Raw genomic sequence first — 23,201 nt, 5'->3', positions numbered from 1 at the left:
ATCCATTCATTATCCATAAGAGCTTCATCGATAGATGTGGGTTCTGTTAGAGATACCAAACCTAGAAGAGTATTTGCAGAAGGTTTGAGTGAGGGTATAGTTCTGACTGAAGCATTTTTATCTCCCAAAATTAGTTCTTTAGAGTGAGGGGTTCTTGATCTACTCTTCTTCTGATGAGTTAGACCAACGACAACATTTGTTGAGTCGTATCTGAGTCATTTGCTTTAGATTCTTTAGCTCTTCCTTTTGGGTCTTTTTCTCCAAAATCAATATCCTTGAATTCTGAAAGATTTATCTTCAAATATGCAAATTTCTCAACTAGCTTAGACTTTTCAGAGTCAAGCTTATCATCAAATCTAACATAAATTGATTCTTGAACAATTTATGTTTCAGTGTTAAAGATTTTATATCCTTTAGAGCATTCATAATATTCTAACAATAAACACTTTTATGCTTTAGAATCAAACTTGCCCAGTTCTCTTTAGTGTTCAACATAAAACATTCACATTCGAAAGGGTGAAAGTAAGAAATGTTGGGATTTCTGTTCTTCCGCAATTCATAAGGAGTCTTACCCATAATAGGTCTGATAGAAATCTTATTCTGAATATAACATGTTGTGTTAACTGTTTCTAGCCAGAAATGCTTAGCCATGTCAATTTCTTATATCATGGTGCAAGCCATTTCTTACAAAGTTATATTCTTCCTTTCTACAACCCCATTTTGTTGTGGAGTTCTAGGACAGGAGAAATCATGGGAAATTCCATTTGAATAAAAAAGATTTTCAAAATGTTTATTTTCAAATTCACCACCATGATCACTTATGACTCTGAATACTTTGCAGTTCATTTCTGTTTGCACTAGTGAGCAGAAAATAGAGAACACAAAATGTGACTCATCCTTGTGTTTCAAGAACTTTACCCATGTCCAATGACTATAGTCATCAAGGATGACTAATCCATACTTATTTCCATTGATTAGGCAGTTCTCATTGGCCTAAATAAATCAATGTTCAAAAGTTCTAACGCTCTAAAGGTAGAAACAACAGTTTTCGCTTTGAAAGATGTTTTAGAAAACTTGTCTTTCTGACATGCTTCACAAAGAGCATCTGAAGCGAACTTCAGATTGGGTAAGTCTCTGACTAATCTAAGCTTATTTAGCTGAGAAATCCTTCTCATGATAACATAAACATTTGTGCCATACCCATTGCTCCTCATTAACATACATTAAACATTTTACATTTTGATCCTCAAGATCAGAAAGTCCAATTTTATAAATGTTATTCTTTCTCTTTCCGTTAAAAAGGATTGTACCATCTTTTTGACTAACAACCTTACAAGACTTTTGATTAAAAATGATATCATAACCATTGTCACTAAGTTTACTAATAGACAAAAGGTTATGCATTAGACCATCAACTAAAAGAACATTAGTAATAGAAGGAAGTTTACCGTTACCAATAGTTCCAGAGCCATTGATCTTTCCTTTCTGGTTTCCTCCGAAACCAACGGAGCCTCCAGGCTTAAGTTCCAAATCTTGGAACATAGACTTTCTGCCCATCATATGTCGCGAGCATTCACGATCCAGGTACCGTGACTAGTGTTTCAGCTAAGTTGTTAAGGATGTCTGCAACATAAATTACTTATCCTTAGGTACCCACTTTTTGGGTCCTCTCTTGTTAATTTCCCAAGAGTTTCTTATAACTTTGGGTCTTTTAGCATAAAGATAATCATGGAGAATTTGTGCATGGTACTTAGGTTTCCGAAAATAAGTTCTTACCCTTTGTATGTTTCTGTGTTTGTGCAGAAATATCAATCTCAGCACCACCAGGCACGAAATGCACATAGAGAGATTTTAGTTTTACCTTCTGACTTTTGTCAGGTTTTATAGTTCTTGCCATTTCTGATAACTTCATAGATCAATGAAGCCATTTTTCTTCTATCATATCTAATGACATCCTTTTGTCCATAAAGTACTTGAATGATCTGTCATATCTAATGACGCAATCAGTACCAAAAACTTCTGAGACTATTTCCTCCTCTAGTTTTGAAAATTTGCTTTTCAAAACAGAGTTGTTACTTGTTAGACGATAGTACCGATCTAAAGGGGGGTTGAATATATCAGTATTTCAATTTAGCGCTTTTTAAAATGTTTTCAAAGATTGTGAAAGCTCCCTAGACCACAATCGTCTAAACGATCCGTTAATGGAAAGATCGGATATGCGTGAAACAAAATGGAATAACTACGATAGAAATAATCAACCACTATCTTAATCAATCAATTAATTACCACAATCCTTGATATCGTTACCTCTAATAATGCGTTAACACAATAAGAGAACAAGTAAACTATTAATAGATTTATATGAGATTAATTTTATCAAACGCTTGGTGTGCACTCCACATCAAGTCTCAATTTTACTCAACTTGAATATGCTGAATTTTACTTAGTTGCAATCAAAGTGATTGCATCAATTTGTCAAACAGCTACTATGCACAATAATTAAGCGAGATTGATTTTACTATTAATTTCACACAAAACATAATTAATGCAGAATTTAAAGAGTTAAGAGAAAGAGAGAACTACACCAGATTTGTTTAGGCAGTTCCCCTTTCGTCCTCGCTTAGGGTACGTTTGCCCCCAATTCTAAAACTAGAATTGAGATCTTTATTATCAATTTGAAAAGTTATTACAAGAGAAGAAATGATCACCATCAACCAACCCCTAGTGTTTTGCAGATCCTATTCACTTCTCTCCCATTGATTCGAGTTGAACCAAGTCCTTCAAGCATTCCGAACAAACCTCCGGTTGCAACTACCTTATTGCAAGAACTCCATGTTCTCCAAAATTCTAGCTCGGCTAATTTCGATCCCAAGATGCTTGAACCCTAACCTTCCTTCACAATCCTCTGGTTACCGTTACTTGTTTGAACGAACCCACCATTCTTCAAACCTTTCACTCTGCTGAATCTATGAAGCAAAGATCAGTGCAAAAACCCCCCAATTCTTGGAGGACAAAACCCCAATGGTTTTATTCAAGAAAAACCCACTCAAAGTCTCTACCCAAACTAAGATTACACAATCCTATTTGGTCGTTATCACCACAACAATGCACAATGATCAACAAAGATTATTATGTGTGATTGTTGAGAAATGCAATGAAGAATGAAGACGAAGAGCACTTTAGTTTATATCTTTCACTTTTCTTGTAGTTTGTTGAAGAAGAGACTCTAGACTATTTATATGATGCATGGACAAAGTAACAGAAATAACATAACAATTTTGCAAAAATGTACAGCAGAAAATTGAGTGCAAAAGGCGACCAATCGACCTGCTCACACAAGTCACTCGACCTGTTCAAACCCGAGGCAAAAACTACTCAAATGAAGCAAGCGATGAGTCGACTCAAACAGGGGATGAGTCAAATCAAACAGGGTTTTTCCAGAGTTGAGTCGACCTATGACTCGACCTGTTCATACCCGTGGTAATCACAGTTTAAATGAATTAGGCAATGAGTCGACGCAATCATGTGGATGAGTCGACTCATTTGATTTTCCCAGGATTGAGTCGACCTCTGACTAGACCTGTTCAGACCCGAGAGTTTCACAGACTGGGATATGTATGAATGAGTTGACCGCTCCAGGATGTGAGTCGACTCAAACTTCTTAGACTGTCAAAAAATGATTTTTGAGACGTATTTTGATCATTTGAAACCATTCTTTCATGAACCTAAGGTACTAACGATGATCAAGTGCATTATTCAGGTTAATGAGATGCTCTTATATGCATGGGCACATTTCACTTATACTTTGAGCATGTTGGAGGATGAATGCATTTTATGATATGATGACACCATGCAAAACACACATTATGAGCAACTAGAAAGGTTTGACGTCATTAAAATAAGGCCTAGTAATCTTTGCCCTCACATTACTTTCTAAATAAAATATTTTTTCATTTAGAGAGGAAATATATTTCTCAACCTCATTGTGAGTTTCAGAAGTAACTATTTGGACTTGTTTATGGTCCTTGTATTTACTCTGAAGACTCTGGTACTTTTCCAGCATTTCAAAGAGACATGATTCAAGATCAAAACGAGATAGGTTGGAAAACACGTCTTCAGAATCAAAGTCAGATTCTGATTCTGATAATACCTTGTCTTTTGGTTCTTCAGAACCTTCGGGATCAAATGTAGTTGCCATCAATGCAACGTTGGCTTTTTCTTCTTTAGAATCTTCTTCGTCGGATTCTGAGTCATCCCATGTAGCCATCAATCCCTTCTTGCCTTTCGAGAAATTCTTCTTAGGAATTCTACCTTTTTTCAACTTAGGATAATCATTTTTGTAGTGACCTGACTCTTTGCACTCAAAGCAGATAACCTTGTTTTCCAGAACCTTGCTTCTTCTATCCAAATGAAGAATCAAAACGACCAGCAGTCCTTATGGCTCCTCTGAACTTTCCTTGACCATTTTGCTTGTACTTCTAGAGTCTGTTGACTCTCTTTGAGATTAGAGGCAACTCATCATCATCTTCTGAGTCTTCATCTTATCCTTCTGATTCTTCCTCAGCTTGATAAGCTCTTGTCTTCTCAGGTTTAGACTTTAAAGCGACATATTTACCTCGCTTATAAGGTTCATCTTACTCGAGCTCAATATTGTGGCTTCATAAAGAACTAACAAGTTCTTTAAGATTGATACTATTTAGATCCTTTGCAAGCTTCAAAGCAGTTACCATATGTCCATTTTTTTGGAAGACTTCTGATAATCTTCTTGACATGGTCAGTTGTAGAGTATCCTTTGTCCAAAACTTTCATCCCTGCAACAATCATCTGAAACCTAGAGAACATAGTCTCAACTGTTTCATTATCTTCCATTTTTAATGCCTCATACTTCTGGATTAAGGCCAAGGCTTTGTTTCCTTTACTTGAGAATTTCCATCATGATTCATCCTCAGAGAGTCAAAAATGGATTTGGCAGAATCTCTGTTTGTTACCTTCTCATACTCATTATAGGAGATAGCATTTAGCAGTATAGTTCTGGCGTTATGATGATTTTTGAAATCTTTATTATGTTGATCATTCATAACACTTCTTGCTATATTATTTCCTTGAACATTAACTGGGTGATGTAACCATCGACTACAAGACCCCAGAGATTAACATCATAACCAAGAAAGGAGCTTTCTATTCTGTCTTCCTAATAATCAAATTTCTCCCATCAAATATTGATGGTTTTGCACTATAGTGATATCTTTCATTATTGTTAACATTGTTAGCAGCAATCATTGTTTCTCACACAAACTGGATCGGTACTGAACACAGTGAAATATTGATAAAACTTTTATCACAATCAAAATCGAAGCTCTAATGCCAATTGAATGTGTGAAAAACACAAGAAATGGGGGTTTGAATTGGGTTTTACAAAACAAAGCTTTTTCCAACTCAAGAACACCACTTAACAAGTTAATGAAAAGAGATAAAAACACAAGTATTTTTATCCTGGTTCGCTTGAAACTCAAAGCTACTCCAGTCCACCCGTCAAGGTGATTTTGTCTTATACACAATGACTTAATCCACTATAATCAACAAATTACAATAATCACAAAGAATAACCTTCTTTGTCTTCTCAAGGATCCGACTACACCCTAGTCTCCTTAAGGACTCACATAAAATAACCTTCTATGTCTTCTCAAGGATCCGATTATACCCTAGTCTCCTTAAGGACTCACAAAGAATAACCTTCTATGTCTTTTCAAGTATCCGACTATACTCTAGTCTCCTTAAGGACTCACAAAGAATAACCTTCTTTGTCTTCTCAAGGATAACCTCCTTAAGGAATCAAACAAACCATTTGAATAATATTTTGTGTGTGTTACAAATTTCTTCTATACAAATAGATTTCACACAAATGATAAGCAAATACTTGAAGAAAAAATGTGTACAAAAGAATGATAGATTTTCACAAAGAAATAGACTTGTCAAAATGTTGTATCACAAATAGATTTTTCATGTCTCCAAGTCTCACTTATATAGCATATGAAGAAGATTGTTGGAGGAAAAAATGGAAAAAGTTCATAGAACGGTTGTCCACTGTTGGATGGTGAAAAGAGTGATATTGCGTACTGTCCTTCGCCTACAAAATCAGTGGCAGGTGTGATGTATAGTATTGTCCTTGCCCACGAAATCAGGTAGTGAAAAAGATGTTCGATTTGTACTATGTACTATTTGATCACGTAGCCATTTGATCTTATCTTCAAGTTCATTGATTTTTGATTAGAGTTGATGAAACATGAGATGAAGAAACATAAAACTGGATTCAAAAAAGTCAGAATCTTTGGTCAAAACCTTGACAACGTCAGTAATTTAGCTTGAGATTTTCAGAATTTTCAAAGTCTTCTAAATCAACCGTCAGAACCTTGATAATCTCAATCATCTAACTTGAGATCTTCAGAATCTTCAGCTATGTAACAGAACTTTAGAATTTTGCAATTCTTCAGAAATTTGGTGATCAGAGTCATGTCCAGAAACACAAACTGAGAGAACGTTGCAGCAACAACATAGCGTCTCCTCAAAAGCTTCTCACGAGTGAATCAACACAGAAGCAGAAAGATCATTGCAACAACAACGTTAAACATCTTTCAGAACTTCTTATGACTAGCGCAGAAACGAAATTGGGACTCATTGTTCAAAAACTAATGACTTTGCACGTCATCTAGTCAAGAATCAGATCTGCATGTTAAAACTATACAATAGTAAATCATTAAGATACCAAAATTTATTCTCACACAAATACAACATTATTATCATCAAAACTCAAAATATAGATGTATAACTAAATCTTGTTCTAAGATAATATTCTGACGGGTTCCCTAAATTCTCCATTTCTTCCTCCTCAGTCGACTCCCACGCGCCTTCGTCTTTCTCTAAATCAGATTGATCTGAAACACTCATATCCTTTCCCTCCTTAGGACCATGAAAATCCTCGACCAACTTTATTCCGTAGATCTTCTCATTAATTTTTACGTTAAAGACTTCGTTCAAGTTCATTGCAAATTTTGTCTTAATCAAATATCTGGCAACATTAAGATTCTGCTGTTTATCAGTTTCATCGTCGCAACAAATGAACTCCTCTCCAACACAACTTGAAATGAACTTGAAAAACTGATTGCACCAAGCATGACATGGCAACCCAAAGCACTTAATCCACAGGTTAATCTTTCAACATCAACATCATTAAGAGACCAATGGTGAATATCATTTTAAATTCTGTAAAGCTGTAAAGTAGAAGAAAGTTATTTCCTCTCCCTCACCAATGCCTTTACCCCTCCTTTCAGTCCACACTGAGCTTCTAGGATTGTTATCATGAAATCTTCTACGCCGGACCTCCACCCAATCTTCTTTCATTATATCGAAATAAGAAAAAAAAACCCTACTACTACGTTAGGAGTTTAAACCACACATAAAGGATTCCCAAACCTTAAACTTGTGCGTTGTGAAATTACCACTACACCTTGAAAGTATCTTATTAACACACATTTAAGATTCTTGGCATCAAGCTTGTGAACCAAAACTCTTCTAGAAAAATCATTAATTATGGTTCACATTTTTCATTAATTAATCATTGATAAAACGGAAGCAGGACTATGCATCAATCACTTTGCTATTGTGGAAATAGTAACCCATACAGGGAAACATGATTAAGTAAATGCTAAAAATTTGCTATTGTGGAAGAGCACTTTGGTGTATATCTTTCACTTTTCTTGTTACTTGTTGAAGAAAAGACTCTAGAATATTTATATCATGCATGAACGAAGTAACAGACATAACATAATAATTTTGCAAAAATGCACAACAGAAAATTAAGTGCCAACAGTGATCAGTCGACCTGTTCACACAGGTCACTCGACCTGTTCAGACCTGAGGCAAAAACTACTCAAATGAAGCAGGCGATGAGTCGACCGATACAGGGGATGAGTTGACTCAAACAAGGTTTTTCCAGAGTTGAGTCGACTCATGACTCGACGTGTTCACTCCCGTGGCAACTTGGTTCAGATGAAACAGCCAATGAGTCGACTCAAATATGGGATGAGTCAACTCAAACAGATTTTTCCAGAGTTGAGTCGACTCATGACTCGACCTGTTCAGACCCGAGAGTTAGGCTCTAAGTCATGAATTGACTCATAGTTCTATTGCTCCAAGTCACGAGTCGACTCATTACTCGATTTGTTCAGACCCGAGAGTTACGCTCCAAGTCATGAGTCAACTCAAAATTCTTAAACTGTCAAAAATGAGTTTTTGATATTTTGGTCAATTCAAATCATTTTCTTATGAACCTAAGGTGCCAATGATGATCAAGTTCATTATTCATATCTATGAAGTGCTCCTAAATGCATGGACTCATTTCACTTATACTTTGAGCATGTTGGAGGATGAATGTATTCTATGATATGATGACACCATCCAAAGCACACATTATGAGTAACTAAAAAGGTTTGACATCATTAAAATAAGGACAAGGGATCTTTTCCCTCACAGTATTCATTTGACTTTCTATAAAATAAACCAAGGTTAGTAGTACCTTTCAGATACCTAAAGATTCTCTTAATGGCAGTTAAGTGAGTTTCTCTATGATCTGATTGGAAGTGAACACATTAGCAGACATTGAATAAAATACCAGGTCTAGAAGCGGTTAGATAAATGAGAGAGCCTATCATACCTCAAAATAGCTTATGATTTACCTTACTGCTTACCTCTTCTTTCTCTATAATATATGTAGGATGCATTGGAGTCTTTGCTTGCTTACATTCTGATAAGTTAAACTTCTTCAGAAGTTCCGTTGTATATTTGCTATGATGAATGTACGTTCTTTCTAAACATTGATCAATCTGGATTCTTAGAAAGAACTTGAGCTCTCCCATTAGACTCATTTTAAATTTTTCCTGCATTGACTTAGCAAAATCCTTGCATAACGATGCATTACCAGAACCAAAAATAATATCATCAACATAAATTTGCACAACCAGAATATCATTCTTAAAGGTTTTGCAAAAGAGAGTTATGTCCACTTTCCCTCTGGTAAAATTATTTTCCAAAAGGAAGTTACTTAATATCTCATACCAAGCTCTAGGAGCTTGTTTTAGACCATATAATGACTTTTTCAGTTTAAAAACAAAGTCAGGATTTTGAGAGCTTTCAAAACCAAGAGGTTGATGCACATATACTTCTTCAGAAATATATCCATCTACGAATGCACTCTTAACATCCATCTGATAAAGGATGATGTTATGATTGACTACAAACTAAATTAAAAGACGAATAAACTATAACCTGGAAACTAGAGCAAAGGTTTCTGTATAGTTTATACCTTCTTGTTGACTATAACCTTGTGCTACTAGTCGAGCGTTATTTCTGACAACCTCACCCTTCTCATTGAGCTTGTTTCTAAAGACCCATCAGGTTCAAATGACATGGAAACCTTTTGGTTTCTGAACAAGATCCCAAATTTCGTTTCTGGTGAATTGATACAATTCGTCTTGCATAGCCAGAATCCATTCATTATCCATAAGAGCTTCATCGGTAGATGTGGGTTCTGTCAGAGATACAAAACCTAGAAGAGTCTCTTCAGAAGGTTTGAATGAGGATCTAGTTCTGACTGAAGCATTTTTATCTCCCAAAATTAGTTCTTTAGAATGAGGGGTTCTTGATCTACTCTTTTTTTGATGAGTTGGACCAACGACAACTTCTTATTGAGTCTTATTTGAGTCATTTGCTTCAGATTCTTTAGCTTTTCCTTTTGGGTCTTTTTCTCCAAAGTCAGTATCCTTGAATTTTGAAATATTTATCTTCAAATCTGCAAATTTCTCAACTAGCTTTGACTTTTCAGAGTCAAGCTTATCATTGAATCTGACATAAATTGATTCTTCAATAATTCATGTTTCAGTGTTAAACATTTTGTAGCCTTTAGAGCATTTAGAATATCCTAACAATAAACACTTTTATGCTTTAGAATCAAACTTGCCCAGTTCTCTTTAGTGTTTAACATAAAACATTCACATTCGAAAGGGTGAAAGTAAGAAATGTTGGGATTTATGTTCTTCCACAATTCATAAGGAGTCTTACCCATAATAGGTCTGATAGAAATCTTGTTCTGAATATAACATGTTGTGTTAACTGTTTCTAGCCATAAATGCTTAGCCATGTCAATTTCTTAGATCATGGTGCGAGCCATTTCTTGAAAAGTCATATTCTTCCTTTCTACAACCCCATTTTGCTGTGGAGTTCTAGGACAAGAGAAATCATGGGAAATTCCATTTGAATCAAAAATATTTTCAAAGTGTTTATTTTCAATTTCACCATCATGATCACTTACGAGTCTGACTATTTTGCAGTTCATTTCTATTTGCACTAGTGAGCAGAAAGTAGATAACATAAAATGTGACTCATCCTTGTGTTTCAAGAACTTTATCCATGTCCAACAACTATAGTCATCAACGATGACTAATCCATAATTATTTCCATTGATATAGGCAATTTTCACTGGCCTAAACAAATCAATGTGCATAAGTTCTAACACTCTAGAGGTAGAAACAACAATTTTTGCTTTGAAAGATGTTTTAGAAAACTTGTCTTTCTAACATGCTTCACAAAGAGCATCTGAAGCGAACTTCAGGTTGGTAAGTCTCTGACTAATCCAAGCTTATTTAGGTGAGAAATCCTTCTCATGATAACATGGCCCAAACATTTGTGCCATACCTATTGCTCCTCATTAACATACATTAGGCATTTTACATTTTGATCCTCAAGATCAGAAAGTCTAATTTTATAAATGTTGTTCTTTCTCTTTCCATTAAAAAGGATTGTACCATCTTTTTGACTAACAACCTTACAAGACTTTTGATTAAAAATGATATCATAACCATTGTCACTAAGTTTACTAATAGACAAAAGGTTATGCATTAGACCATCAACTAAAAGAACATTAGTAATAGAAGGAAGTTTACCGTTACCAATAGTTCCAGAGCCATTGATCTTTCCTTTCTGGTTTCCTCTGAAACCAATGAAGCCTCCAGGCTTAAGGTCAAAATGTTGGAACATATACTTTCTGTCCGTCATGACTGGTGTTTCAGCTGAGCTGCTAAGGATGCCTGCAACATAAATTATTTTATCCTTAGGTACCCATTTTTTTGGGTCCTCTCTTGTTAATTTTCCCAGAGTTTCTTATAACTTTGGGTCTTTTAGCATAAGGATAATCATGGGGAATTTGTGCATGATACTAAGGTTTTAGACCTGAGTTCTTACCCGTTGTATGTTTTTGTGTCTGTGCATAAATATTAATCTCAGCACCAACTGGCACAAAATGCACATAAAGAGGTTTTAGTTTTATCTTCAGACTTTCGTCAGATTTTATAGTTTTTGTACAACCTAAACCTTTCTTGCCATTTCTGCTAACTCCATAGATCAATGAAGCCATTTTGCTTCTATCATATCTAATGACAATCTTTTAGCCATAAAGCAATTGAATGCTCTGTCATATCTAATGATGCAATCAGTACCAGAAACTTTTTAGATTATTTCCTCCTCTAGTTTTGAAAATTTTCTTTTCAAATCAGAGTTGTTACTTCCTAAAGAAAATACTTTTTCATTTAGAGAGGAAATATATTTCTCAACCTCACTGTTAGTTTCAGAAGCAACTACTTGGACTTATTTATGGTCCTTGTATTTACTCTGAAGACTCTGGTACTTTTCCAGCATTTCAAAGAGACATGATTCAAGATCAAAACGTGATAGGTTAGAAAATACGTCTTCATAATCGGAGTTAGATTCAGATAATGATAATGCCTTGTCTTTTGGTTCTTTAGAACCTTCGGGATCAAATGTAGTTGCCATCAATGCAACGTTGGCTTTTTCTTCTTCTGAATCTTCTTCTTCAGATTCCGATTCAATCCATGTAGCCATCAATCCCTTCTTGCCTTTCGAGAAATTCTTCTAAGGAATTCTACCTTTTTTCAACTTAGGATAATCATTTTTGTAGTGACCTGACTCTTTGCACTCAAAGCAGATAACCTTGTTTTCCAGAACCTTGCTTATTCTATCCAAACGAAGAATCAAAACGACCAGCAATCCTTATGGCTCCTCTGAACTTTCCTTGACCATTTTGCTTGTGCTTCTAGAGTCTGTTGACTCTCTTTGAGATTAGAGGCAACTCATCATCATCTTCTGAGTCTTCATCTAATCCTTCTGATTCTTCCTTAGCTTGATAAGCTCTTGTCTTCTCAGGTTTAGACTTTAGAGCGACAAATTTACCTCGCTTTTGAGGTTCATCTTCCTCGAGCTCAATATTGTGGCTTCTTAAAGAACTAACAAGTTCTTTAAGACTGATACTGTTTAGATCTTTTGTCATCTTCAAAGCAGTTACCATATGTCTCCATTTTTTGGGAAGACTTCTGATAATCTTCTTGACATGGTCAATTGTAGAGTATCCTTTGTCCAGAACTTTCAGTCTTGCAACAATTATCTAAAAGCTTGAGAACATAGTCTCAACTATTTCATTATCTTCCATTTTGAATGCCTCGTACTTCTGGATTAAGGCCAAGGCTTTGTCGCCTTTACTTGAGAATTTCCATCATGAGTCATCCTCAGAGAGTCAAAAATGGATTTGGTAGAATCTCTGTTTGTTACCTTCTCATACTCAGTATAAGAGATAATATTTAGCAATATAGTTCTGGCATTACGATGATTTTTGAAATCTTTCTTATGTTGATGAGTCATAACACTTCTTGCTATATTATTTCCTTCAGCATTAACTGGGTGAATGTAACCATCAACTACAAGATCCCAGAGATCAACATCATAACCAAGAAAGAAGCTTTCTATTCTATATTCCCAATAATCAAATTTCTCCCATCAAAGATTGGTGGTTTTGCACTGTAGTGATCTCTTTCATTATTGTTAACAAAGTTAGCAGCGACCATTGTTTCTCACACAAACTGGATTGGTACTGAACACGGTGAAATATTGATAAAACTTTTATCACAATCAGAGCTGGAGCTACGATGCCAATTGAAGGTGTGAAAAACACAAGAAATGGGGGTTTGAATTGGGTTTTACAAACAAAAGATTTTTCCAACTCAAGAACACCACTTAACAAGTTAATGAAAAAGAGATAAAAACACAAGTATTTTTATCCTAGTTCGCTTGAAACTCAAAGCTACTCCAGTCCACCCGTCAAGGTGATTTTGTCTTATACACAAGGACTTAATCCACTATAATCAACAAATTACAATAATCACAAAGAATAACCTTCTTTGTCTTCTCAAGGATCCGACTATACCCTAGTCTCCTTAAGAACTCTCAAAGAATAACCTTTTATGTCTTCTCAAGGATCCGATTATACGCTAGTCTCCTTAAGGACTCACAAAGAATAACCTTATATGTCTTCTCAAGGATCCGACTATACCCTAGTCTCCTTAAGGACTCACAAAGAATAACCTTCTTTGTCTTATCAAGGATAACCTCCTTAAGGAATCAAACAAACCGTTTGAATAATATTTTTCGTGTGTTACAAATTTCTTCTATACAAACAGATTTTACACAAATGATAAGCAAATACTTAAGCAAAAACTCTGTACAAAAGAATGATAGATTTTCACAAAGAAATAGACTTGTCAAAATGTTTATCACCGATAGATTTCTTCAAGTCTCCAAGTCTCACTTATATAGCATAAGAAGAAGATCGTTGGAGGAAAAATGAGAAAAGCCCATAGAGCGGTTGTCCACTGTTGGATGGTGAAAGGAGTGATATTGCGTACTGTCCTTCGCCCACAAAATCAGTGACAAGTGTGATGTATATTATTGTCCTTTCCCACGAAATCAGGTAGTGAGAAGGATATTCGATTTGTACTACGTACTATTTGATCACGTAGTCATTTGATCTTATCTTCAAGTTCATTGATTTCTAATAAAAGTTGATCAAACATGAGATGGAGAAACATAAAGTTGGATTCAAAAACGTCAGAATCTTTGATCAGAACCTTGACATCGTTAGTAGTTTGCCTTGAGATTTTCAGTATCTTCATAATCTTCAAAGTCTTCAGAATCTACGTCAGAATCTTGATAATCTCAATCATCTAACTTGAGATCTTCAGAATCTTCAACTATATAACACAACTTTAGAAACTTGCAATTCTTCAGAAGTTTAGTGATCAGAAACATGTCCAGAAATACAAACTGAGAGAATGTTGCAACAACAAAATAACGTCTCCTCAATTTTTCCCCTAAATTTAAGATATAGATAAATAACTAAATCTTGTTCTAACATAGTATTTTGAGTCACATTTTCCCTAAATTCCCCCACTTCATCCTCCTCAGTCGACTCCCACGCGCCTTCGTCTTCCCCTTAATCCGATTGATCCGAAACACTCATATCCTTTCCCTCCTTAGGACCATGAAAATCCTCGACCAACTTTATTCTGTAGATCTTCTCACTAATTTTCACGTTAAAGACTTCGTTCAAGTTCATTGCAAATTTTGTCTATATCAAATATCTGAATTCTGCTGTTTATCAGTTTCATCGTCGCAACAAATGAACTCTCCAACACAACTTGAAATGAACTTAAAAAACTGATTGCACCGCATAAGCACTTAATCCAGGTTAATCTTTCAACATCAACATCATTAAGAGACCAAGTGCCTTCACCCCTCCTTTCAGTCCACACTGAGCTTCTAGGATTGTTATCATGAAATCTTCTACGCCGGACCTCCACCCGATCTTCTTTCATTATATTGAAATAAAAAACCCTACTATTATGTTAGGAGTTTAAACCACACATAAAGGATTCCCAAACCTTAAAAACTTGTGCGTTGTGAAAGTATCACTCAACACCTTGAAAGTATCTTATTAAGACACATTTAAGATTCTTGGCATCAAGCTTGTGAACCAAAACTGTTCTAGAAAAATCATTAATTATGGTTCACATTTTTCATTAATTAATCATTGATAAAACGGAATTAATCATTGATAAAACGGAAGCAGGACTATGCATCAATCACTTAGTTAATATCCTGCTATATAGGGAAACATGATTAAGTAAATGCTAAAAATTTATGTACATACAGTTACATAGATTTCTGAACATAGTAGCTCAAAAAATATAATACATCAAAAAATAAACTAGTAAAAGTGGTTTTCCTCTCATGACTTGGTACGAACAGTGCATTCGAGAGGGAGACCTTGAGGAAACCGTTTAACATCATTGCAGTAATTATAAATCATGTATTTCTTCTGCACCCATTTTAGTTTCTTCTGGTTTGTATTATCAAGTTGTTGAGATAACCATGCATTATCAGAAGCAGAAGAGTTGGATTTGCAAGAAGAAACTCCATTAGACCAAACACAACCACTGGCTTTGAAGTTTCTAAAAGAAGCAGTAAATGGAGCTTGTGTCCAATCTGTTTTCACAAGTCCACCCCTTGTTGCCCAATCATCAGCATTCCATAGACTTGAATATAATCTCATCGCTTGATTTTTCGGATATGGAACTCCTTCACTCTCTAAGTTCTTGAATTCCCTAATTGGTCTTCCATCAATGTAAAATCTGAAAAGAAAACAAAAACATCAAGTCAAATTAATCATGAGAATTTTACTGAGATAATTGTGATATGAATTATAGAAAAACTTACACAGCATGTGCAGGATTCCATAGAAAGGAATAAGTGTGGAAATCTGCGGTTGGATCAAACCATAGATAAAATTGTTGCTCTCTGTCACCTTTACCTTGCGTATACACGTTCGTATGAACTACATAAGGATGACCGCTTAAATTTCCTAAGAATTCAAAGTCTAATTCATCCCAAGATAACCCTTCTGATCGTAACTGCAATGCATGATTCAAAAGTTCTATATTAGATATTAGGCATGTTTTAGAAAAATATTACAGTATTGTTTTAGATTGAGTATGAATTAAACTCACATAATAAGCTGTGACTGTACCAGCTGAATTTCCAGGTACAAGTTTGATTTGCATGTCAATCTTACCGTAAAGATATTGACTATTGGATTGAAAGCCAGAGCCAGAGGTTCTATCTAGAGACAAAGTAAGAAGCTGGCCATTATTCAGAATGTTACCTCTTCCATTTCCCCAAGTGATACCAACATCTTGGTATAAGTTTCCAGCAAAAGCTACCATAAAAGGTGTACATATTAATAAAAAAGCTAATACATAATTAACAGCCATTGGACAGTATTTGTGTATGAGACAGAAGAGTGTTGTTTTGTGTCACAAGTTATGAAACACAAAAATCATGTGCTCTAATTTATAATAATCTATGGTTTGTGGGAATGGATGAATGAATGTTGTTTGGATAGTGGTTGGTGGGATGAAGTGGAATTGGACAGCTGGATAGAAGTCGGTTTCATAAGCTTATAATGTTAATGAATGATAGTTTAAGACTTTTAATCAGATTAGTGGTTCATTACGTGGTGCTTTGTTAGGGTATCCAGCCACTATTAAACCGAACTAGTGTTAGTGGTATTCATCCAAAGTGCTACAAATTGAAGTAGCTTCTACATATCCTACCATCTACCTATGTAAACTTTTAGTATAAAGTGTGTAAATTCTAGAAATATTGAAGTATGCACTATTAATTTCTGGTTTCTAAATATGTGATTGGAATTACATTGGAAAAACTATTTTGATAATGTTGAGTACTATTTCATGTAAACCGCCTAAGATTTCACCGACTTTCATTACATTAAGGTTATGTTGTTATGGATAAAGATTGGTCAAAATGCTCCCTTGAGTCATATCACCATGTCCACGTGTGAATTTATGTGATGCCGCTTCTGGTACAAGCAAGAAACTCTTATTTTAGTGTCAAAATTCTAAACCGCCTTAATTTATAATGTCATCTGGATTCTAAACTCTAGCATCCTATGATAGAGTGAAAGGAAAATAAATAGTAACTAGTGATGTAAGAGTGTATTTGCTTCAATCCTACTTATGTTATTCATGGCTACGGATGACAATCAATAAGTATGGTATGGGTATTAATTTGAGGATTTTTTTTAATGCATTCAATAAATTTCTTAACTATCCTACATAAATTCTCTTCTATTTTATATCTTTAGAATATTTTGACGATTAAATCGTGTTTGATCCTTCTTTTTTCTCATTTTTATTTTATTCAAATTCTCTTAATTTTTTCTCTACATTAAATCAAAACTCAACGAACAAGATAAAGGAAATTCAATCAACATTTTTAACCTCATAAATATCAATCTTTTGTAAATTTTTTGACTTTTTAATAAAATTTTGAGTTTTTGTATAAATGAATAGAAATTGATGATTAAGATTAGAAGTGAATAGAAATAACATTTAAGATAGTTTAGACATAGTGCATTAAACGTTTGTTGGATGAAAAGGTTGATCAAATCATATTTTTTTGCGATTCCGTGGAGTACATTCACGTCATTGACGCAACTTCTAAGTTGCAGAAATTTTGGAGATGCATCTCCATAATTTTTCAGCCTTAATTTTAAGGTTCAACCTTATTTGTTTATTTTTTATTTGTATTTTATTTTAATTCAAAAAATACCAGAAAAATATCATTGACTTCTTGACTTGTTATCTTCATTTCTCTTCTGTTTGGTGTTGATTGAGGTTGAATTGATTCAACTTTGATCAAATTCATTGGATCTTGTGGTTTGAAAATCCTTAAGGATCATCACCTAGAAAGATGAATGAATTTGATCAAGGATGAGTTATCCCTTGATCAATTGGGTTTGTTTGTTGACTTCTTACCCCTCCCTTTCTTCTTCATCCATTTCTTTCCGTCAATGACCAATGAGTTAAAGTCTTGAAGTTGGTCTTGACAAATAGAAGTTTAATCTTCTTTGATCCAAACCAAATTCAACTTGATCCATGATCAAGTGAATTATTTTGTGTCAAAGATAGGTTACTTTTTGGTCAAGCAAATAACCAAAAGTCAATACAAGGCCCTCCCCCTTTTGTTTGGCATGACAAGTTTATGGAGCTTGACTTACTAGTCATGATCTCTAACTTGTGTTCTTTGCCTATATTCTTATTGACCGACCTCAAATAAGTATGACTACTACATTAGTCCACTTACGATTGCTTAACATAGCGCTACATTGTCTTATGACAAGCTAACATAACCTTACTAACTACTAACTTTAATTTGAGCTTTTAAATTTTTTCCATTTACTTTTAATGTCATTTATTTCTTGCTCATTATTCATCTTGATTTTCATCTTTGCTCACTTGGGCACATATTTTATGTTTATGTCATTTTTCTTTTGCTCATTTGAGCCTATTATTGTATATAAATATATTGCTATTTTGTTGTGTTTGTGTTTGTTTTGATGTGAACCAAATGCAAAAGGAGAAAAGACTTAGAATTAGGATTTATCCATGCTTAAAGGAGTTCTAGAGCAACTAGGCCTCATGCCTTTAGAATGCAAAAATTGTTGAAGAGCAACTAGACCTCATGCCTTTAGAATGCTAAAATTCAAAGTTGATCTCAAAGGACTTCTCTTCAAACTTATTCTTTGTCCATTCCCTTTATTGTGTTATGAGCTTTTTGATGTGTGCTTTGTGTGATAGGGATCCCATCTTAAGATTGTGAAAAGAGGACCATTGTCATGAGTAGCCAAGTTAAGAGCCAAGCCAAAAGGAGATCCTAGGAGCTTGAATTAAAATTATTGATTGATTGTTTGTATGCTAAGTCCAAAGGAAATGAGCATCTTGAGTCATCTCTATGACTCTAAGAAAAGGAACTCCAAGGGTTTTATCTTTCCCCTCTTATCTTTCTATGCTTTAGGGATAACCCTTCTCTCTTCTCCCACTCTAACCAAGTCAGAAACCATTTTTAAAACTTTGACTTTATTTCAAATTAGAAACCTAGGCCTTAAGCCTTTGACTTTTCAAAACCATTTATATAAATACTCATTGTAAATAAACTTTTATCCAACTTTGACCTCATTTTGTAAATAAATCTAACTTGTAAATATAACTCATTTCAAGTTGTTTTTGTGGTTCCAATGGCCACTTGTTTCAATCTTTTTTTCAAAAACATTAGTCATAGGTTTGAGTTATCATAGTGGTTGATGTAAATCTCACCCCATCCTTAGTGTTAGATTATAAGCCTTCCATGCTTATTATAGGGTTAACCCCTCACTAGCATGTTGAAGCCTTCCTCACATGGTGGATTGTTGGTTTAGGTTGAGTTTTCTCCATTTGATAACAAAAGACCTTAAGGCTTTTGATTAAAATCAATTCACCAATCTTTGAGATTTTTACCCCGAACTACGAGGTTTTGATCCTCCTTTGTGATGGTACGTAAGCAATGGGTTCATCCATTCAAACAACAAAAATTGTAAATATAATCTATTCTCTTCTCATCCCTCCAATCTTTTGCACAAATCTTTTCACAAATACCAACCTACAACACATATTTGCAAAAAAAGGTTCCCTTAGAGTACTAAGGATGTTTTGGGTGCGTAAAACTTTCCCATTTCATAACCAACCCCCTTACCTAGATCTCTGACATTTTTATTACTTTTTGATTTGAAAAACTTCTTACTTGGCTTTTCTTCGCTTTTTAGCCTTTCCTTTGGACAAATAAAAGTGCGGTGGCGACTCGAATTGTATGTTGACTTTTGGTTTAGTCAATAAACCTAAAGGTAACGAAAACCCCGCTACAACTATGATCTAAAAAGGGTACTAGCTAGATCTTTAGAAGCTCGTCCCTTTATAATTCTCTTTGTTAGAAATTAATGAACTGTTTGCTTTTGTTGTTTCTTTCAGTTTTGAATTAGATACCTTACCAGTGTCATCATGAAAAAGAAAAAGAAAAATCACCAGAAAAATAATGAATGAAGGAGATCAACAGAGAAGTTCCCTTGCAGATCGAAAGTTGATGAAGAAAAGGGAAACTGACTACTTGTACTCAAGCTTCAGATACAACAGTTTGTAAGGTTTGAGCCAAATATTTCCACAATTTATTTTTTCTTCTTATGAGTGTATCCATACATTAGTCATTTTTTAGAATTTGCACTATTTCTAATTTCGAGTCTTTTGGCCTGATAAAAACACATTGAGACAACTGATTGTGAAAATTTTGAGCCTTTTAAGCCACTCTATTTGAATGTGATTGTAGCTGTTGTTTAACCACTTTGAGGCTAAACCATTATTTCGATGACATAACCTTATTATATAATCATTTTACTTGAAAGATAAATTATTTTCACCCTCTTTAGAATAAGGTAGAAATAATTGTTTGAAGCAAAATAATAAGTTTGTGATTGCTCTTGGAAGTTAGCAAAAAATAAGTCTGAGGTTTCCGTACTAGAGAAATTGGTCCAAAATAAAAAATAAAAAGAAAGAATAAGAAGCTAAAATAGTTTTATCAAAAAAATTGTTGAAAAATAAGACCAACAATATGCAACTCTCTAGTACCAAGTGAATTACAAAAGAGTGATATGGAAGGAATTTGATAACATCAAGGAAATTTTGGTATACAACTCCAAAAGTTTAAGTTTACTATCCTAAATTATCCTATTCTGACATATTCCACATTACAACATTTAAAAGATCTCAAAAATATGTGTTTAAATATGATTTTGATTGATTCAATTAGAAAATTTTTAAATTCATTGTTAAATGCTTTTGCATGTTATTTGAGTGACTACTCTGTCAAATTGAGTGCATAATTGTGAGATGAGAGATAGTTTGAGTATTTGTTATTCGGAAAACCTTTTCCGAATTGATTGGATTGAAACAGGGAACCAAAGTGTTTATCAGAAAAAAAAATAAAGGTGACATTCATTGATAAGGGTAAGCATTTTAATTCTTACGAAATGTTCAGTGTGCAAACAGTTTAATTGAGGATAAGCAACCAATTAATTTTGAGGTTGTGATGACAGTCACCATTACGTGATTTTACGAGAAAATTTGGATGAAATAGGAAGATTAACGAGAAAAAGCATGCTAAAGTGTGAAGAATTGAGCAAAAATCTATCACAGGGAAGAAATAAAGACTTGGTGAAAATCGTGAAGAAATTATGAAGAAACAAACATTTTTCAGCACAATTTACATCATAACATCTCTTCGATAATTTGACCATATCTGGAGTTTCGTAATTCGGATTGAGACGAGACTTTTTTCAAAAGAAATTTAAAAAGGAGACATAGCCCAAAGAATTATCGCGCAATGCCACGAATTTTCTGACACACGAAATTGCTATAAAAAGGCTTTTGCTAAGTTTTGTAGGGTTCTAAATTTGATAGAAAAATGACGGCTAGAAACATTCAAGGAGATATTTTAGAGCACATTGGAATCATTGAAGAAAAAATCTTCCATAAATTCTGATGATGAAGACTTATATACTCATGGTATTTGTTAATTTATCAATGAGTAGCTAAGTTTCTCTATATTAGGTCTTTTTGAGATGAACGGTATTTTTACTCTGTTGGATCATATGTTTGTTTGAGTTTTGTTGAGTACTTTTGATGTTATTATCTTATTTAAATTGTTCTTGTGCTTAATCCTTTTTGTCACTTATGGGCGTACGAATCGATCTAGATAATTAAGAATTTTTTACTGTGAGTCTATTTATCTGATCCATGCAATTTATTCAACTTTGTAATTAAATAGAGATAAGTAATTAGAAGTTGTTGCTTATGAATTAAAGCACTTAGAACACCTAATTTAAATTTGAAATGACCTAAGGAATTAGTGAGTTTTTTTATAAATTAGTGAGGTGCACACCAAAGAATTGGGTACAATGGTTTTGTTAATTCACAGTGAGATGATAATTTAATTGAAACTCAAGAAATATAAAGTTCATCAATAGATAAATATAAGAGAATTCAATAATAAAGACCTAATCGTCTTTCTCTTATTGTATTTCATTCTTATAAGGTATAAAAGTAATTATAGAATTACTAAAGGTATAAAAGTAATTATAGAATTACTAAGAAAATTCACACATTCACCTAAATATGTTTTAAACCTCTAAGTTTTTTAAAACACCTTAAAACCTATAGAAGAATTACCAAGGTGCATGTGTAATTGACAAGAGTATTCCTAATCATTTAGGAAGCATTTGTACATTGCCTAATCGATTAAAGACTTAGTCCAATCGATTAGAGAAAGGAAAAAGACTCTTTAATCGATTATGAATACTCATCATCGATTAAGACACGTGACCACATTGTAAGGTTTTCATTTTGGAATTAGACTTGTTATCCTTTTGAAGCTATTAATCAAATAACCCCTAATACTAGATCGATTAAGTCATTAAAAGGCCCATGTATGTTTTTTTTCTTTTTAAGCAAAATTTTACTCCTGTTAATTGAGAGTTTTTCCTCATTTCAAAACACGCTAGAAATTGAATCTATAAATATTCTTTCTCACTTCTACTTTCTCTTACTTCATGTTTTTTAATTCTTCACTAGACTTTCTTAGTGCTTTGTGAGTGAAATATATCTATAAGAATGATTGTGTGATGGTGTAATGCTATCTTTGTAGTTTACCCAAGAGAGTGTTGTCTCTTCTGTATAATCTTTTGAAGAAATTGTTTGTTGGTTCTAAGCTTAACTAGTTAAAAGCTCCTGTTTGATTCGTGATATTAGCTAAGTAAAATTTTCGTTTGGTTACACCCTCAGCCTTTGAAAAGCTCTTTGTTGGTTCTTAAGAATAATCAGGCAAAATCTCTATTTGATTCCTAAGCTCATCCTAGTGTAAAAATTATGCTCAATTTTGAGATTATCCTAGCATAAAATCTCTCATTTAGTTTAGAAATTATAGACTCCGTAAAAACTATATCCTTCGTCAAAATACAATAAAACTGAATAATTGTGCGTCATCATAATGTTTTATGTTGATAGTGCCATTAACCAAAGAGTATTTAGTTTGTGGAACCACCTATGAAAAAAAAGTGCGCAATGGGGATATGAAATATATAGAAAATGCTGTGAAATAAAAGATATTAAGATGTGGGCAGCCACATATCCAAATAGAGGAACTACTCGCATACTACATGCATAAATAGCCTAATGAGACAATGTTTTTGTATGCAACAGTTATACTACAATGAATTAAAGAATATGAGCATGAAATATACCAAAAAAGAAGAAGATAATACAATATAATACAAAGTGTTGCCGTAAACTAAATTCTTAAACTCC

At 34.0% G+C, this 23,201-nt stretch overlaps 1 protein-coding gene and 1 long non-coding RNA gene across 2 annotated transcripts; one reads left to right on the top strand and one right to left on the bottom strand.

Annotated features, from left to right (window-relative positions):
• Window positions 1-15,062: 15,062 nt before the first annotated feature.
• Window positions 15,063-16,583, bottom strand: LOC127138545 (xyloglucan endotransglucosylase/hydrolase protein 22). Its single transcript, XM_051065016.1, has 3 exons — window positions 15,963-16,583; window positions 15,673-15,866; window positions 15,063-15,587 (listed from the first exon to the last, which is right to left on the bottom strand). The coding sequence occupies exons 1-3, from the start codon at window positions 16,224-16,226 to the stop codon at window positions 15,185-15,187; spliced, it is 861 nt and encodes a 286-aa protein (XP_050920973.1). The 5' UTR covers window positions 16,227-16,583; the 3' UTR covers window positions 15,063-15,184.
• LOC127138546 (uncharacterized) lies at window positions 16,549-20,183 on the top strand. The gene is made up of 2 exons (XR_007808803.1): window positions 16,549-19,693; window positions 19,818-20,183. It is a non-coding gene; the product is annotated as an uncharacterized LOC127138546 (long non-coding RNA).
• Window positions 20,184-23,201: the final 3,018 nt, after the last annotated feature.

The sequence above is a fragment of the Lathyrus oleraceus genome, chromosome 4 (genome assembly GCF_024323335.1).
Source record: "Lathyrus oleraceus cultivar Zhongwan6 chromosome 4, CAAS_Psat_ZW6_1.0, whole genome shotgun sequence".
Classification (NCBI taxonomy): domain Eukaryota; kingdom Viridiplantae; phylum Streptophyta; class Magnoliopsida; order Fabales; family Fabaceae; genus Lathyrus; species Lathyrus oleraceus.
This window is presented reverse-complemented; position numbering and strand designations above follow the sequence as displayed.

What these genes read in the sequence shown, in the direction of transcription:
- LOC127138545 (XM_051065016.1), bottom strand. Translation starts at nt 16,226, where the DNA reads ATGGCTGTTAATTATGTATTAGCTTTTTTATTAATATGTACACCTTTT. An exon ending in GTACAGTCACAGCTTATTAT is followed by an intron (nt 15,867 to 15,962) that starts GTGAGTTTAATT and finishes CATGCATTGCAG; the next exon opens with TTACGATCAGAAGGGTTATC. An exon ending in TGGAATCCTGCACATGCTGT is followed by an intron (nt 15,588 to 15,672) that starts GTAAGTTTTTCT and finishes TTTTCTTTTCAG; the next exon opens with ATTTTACATTGATGGAAGAC.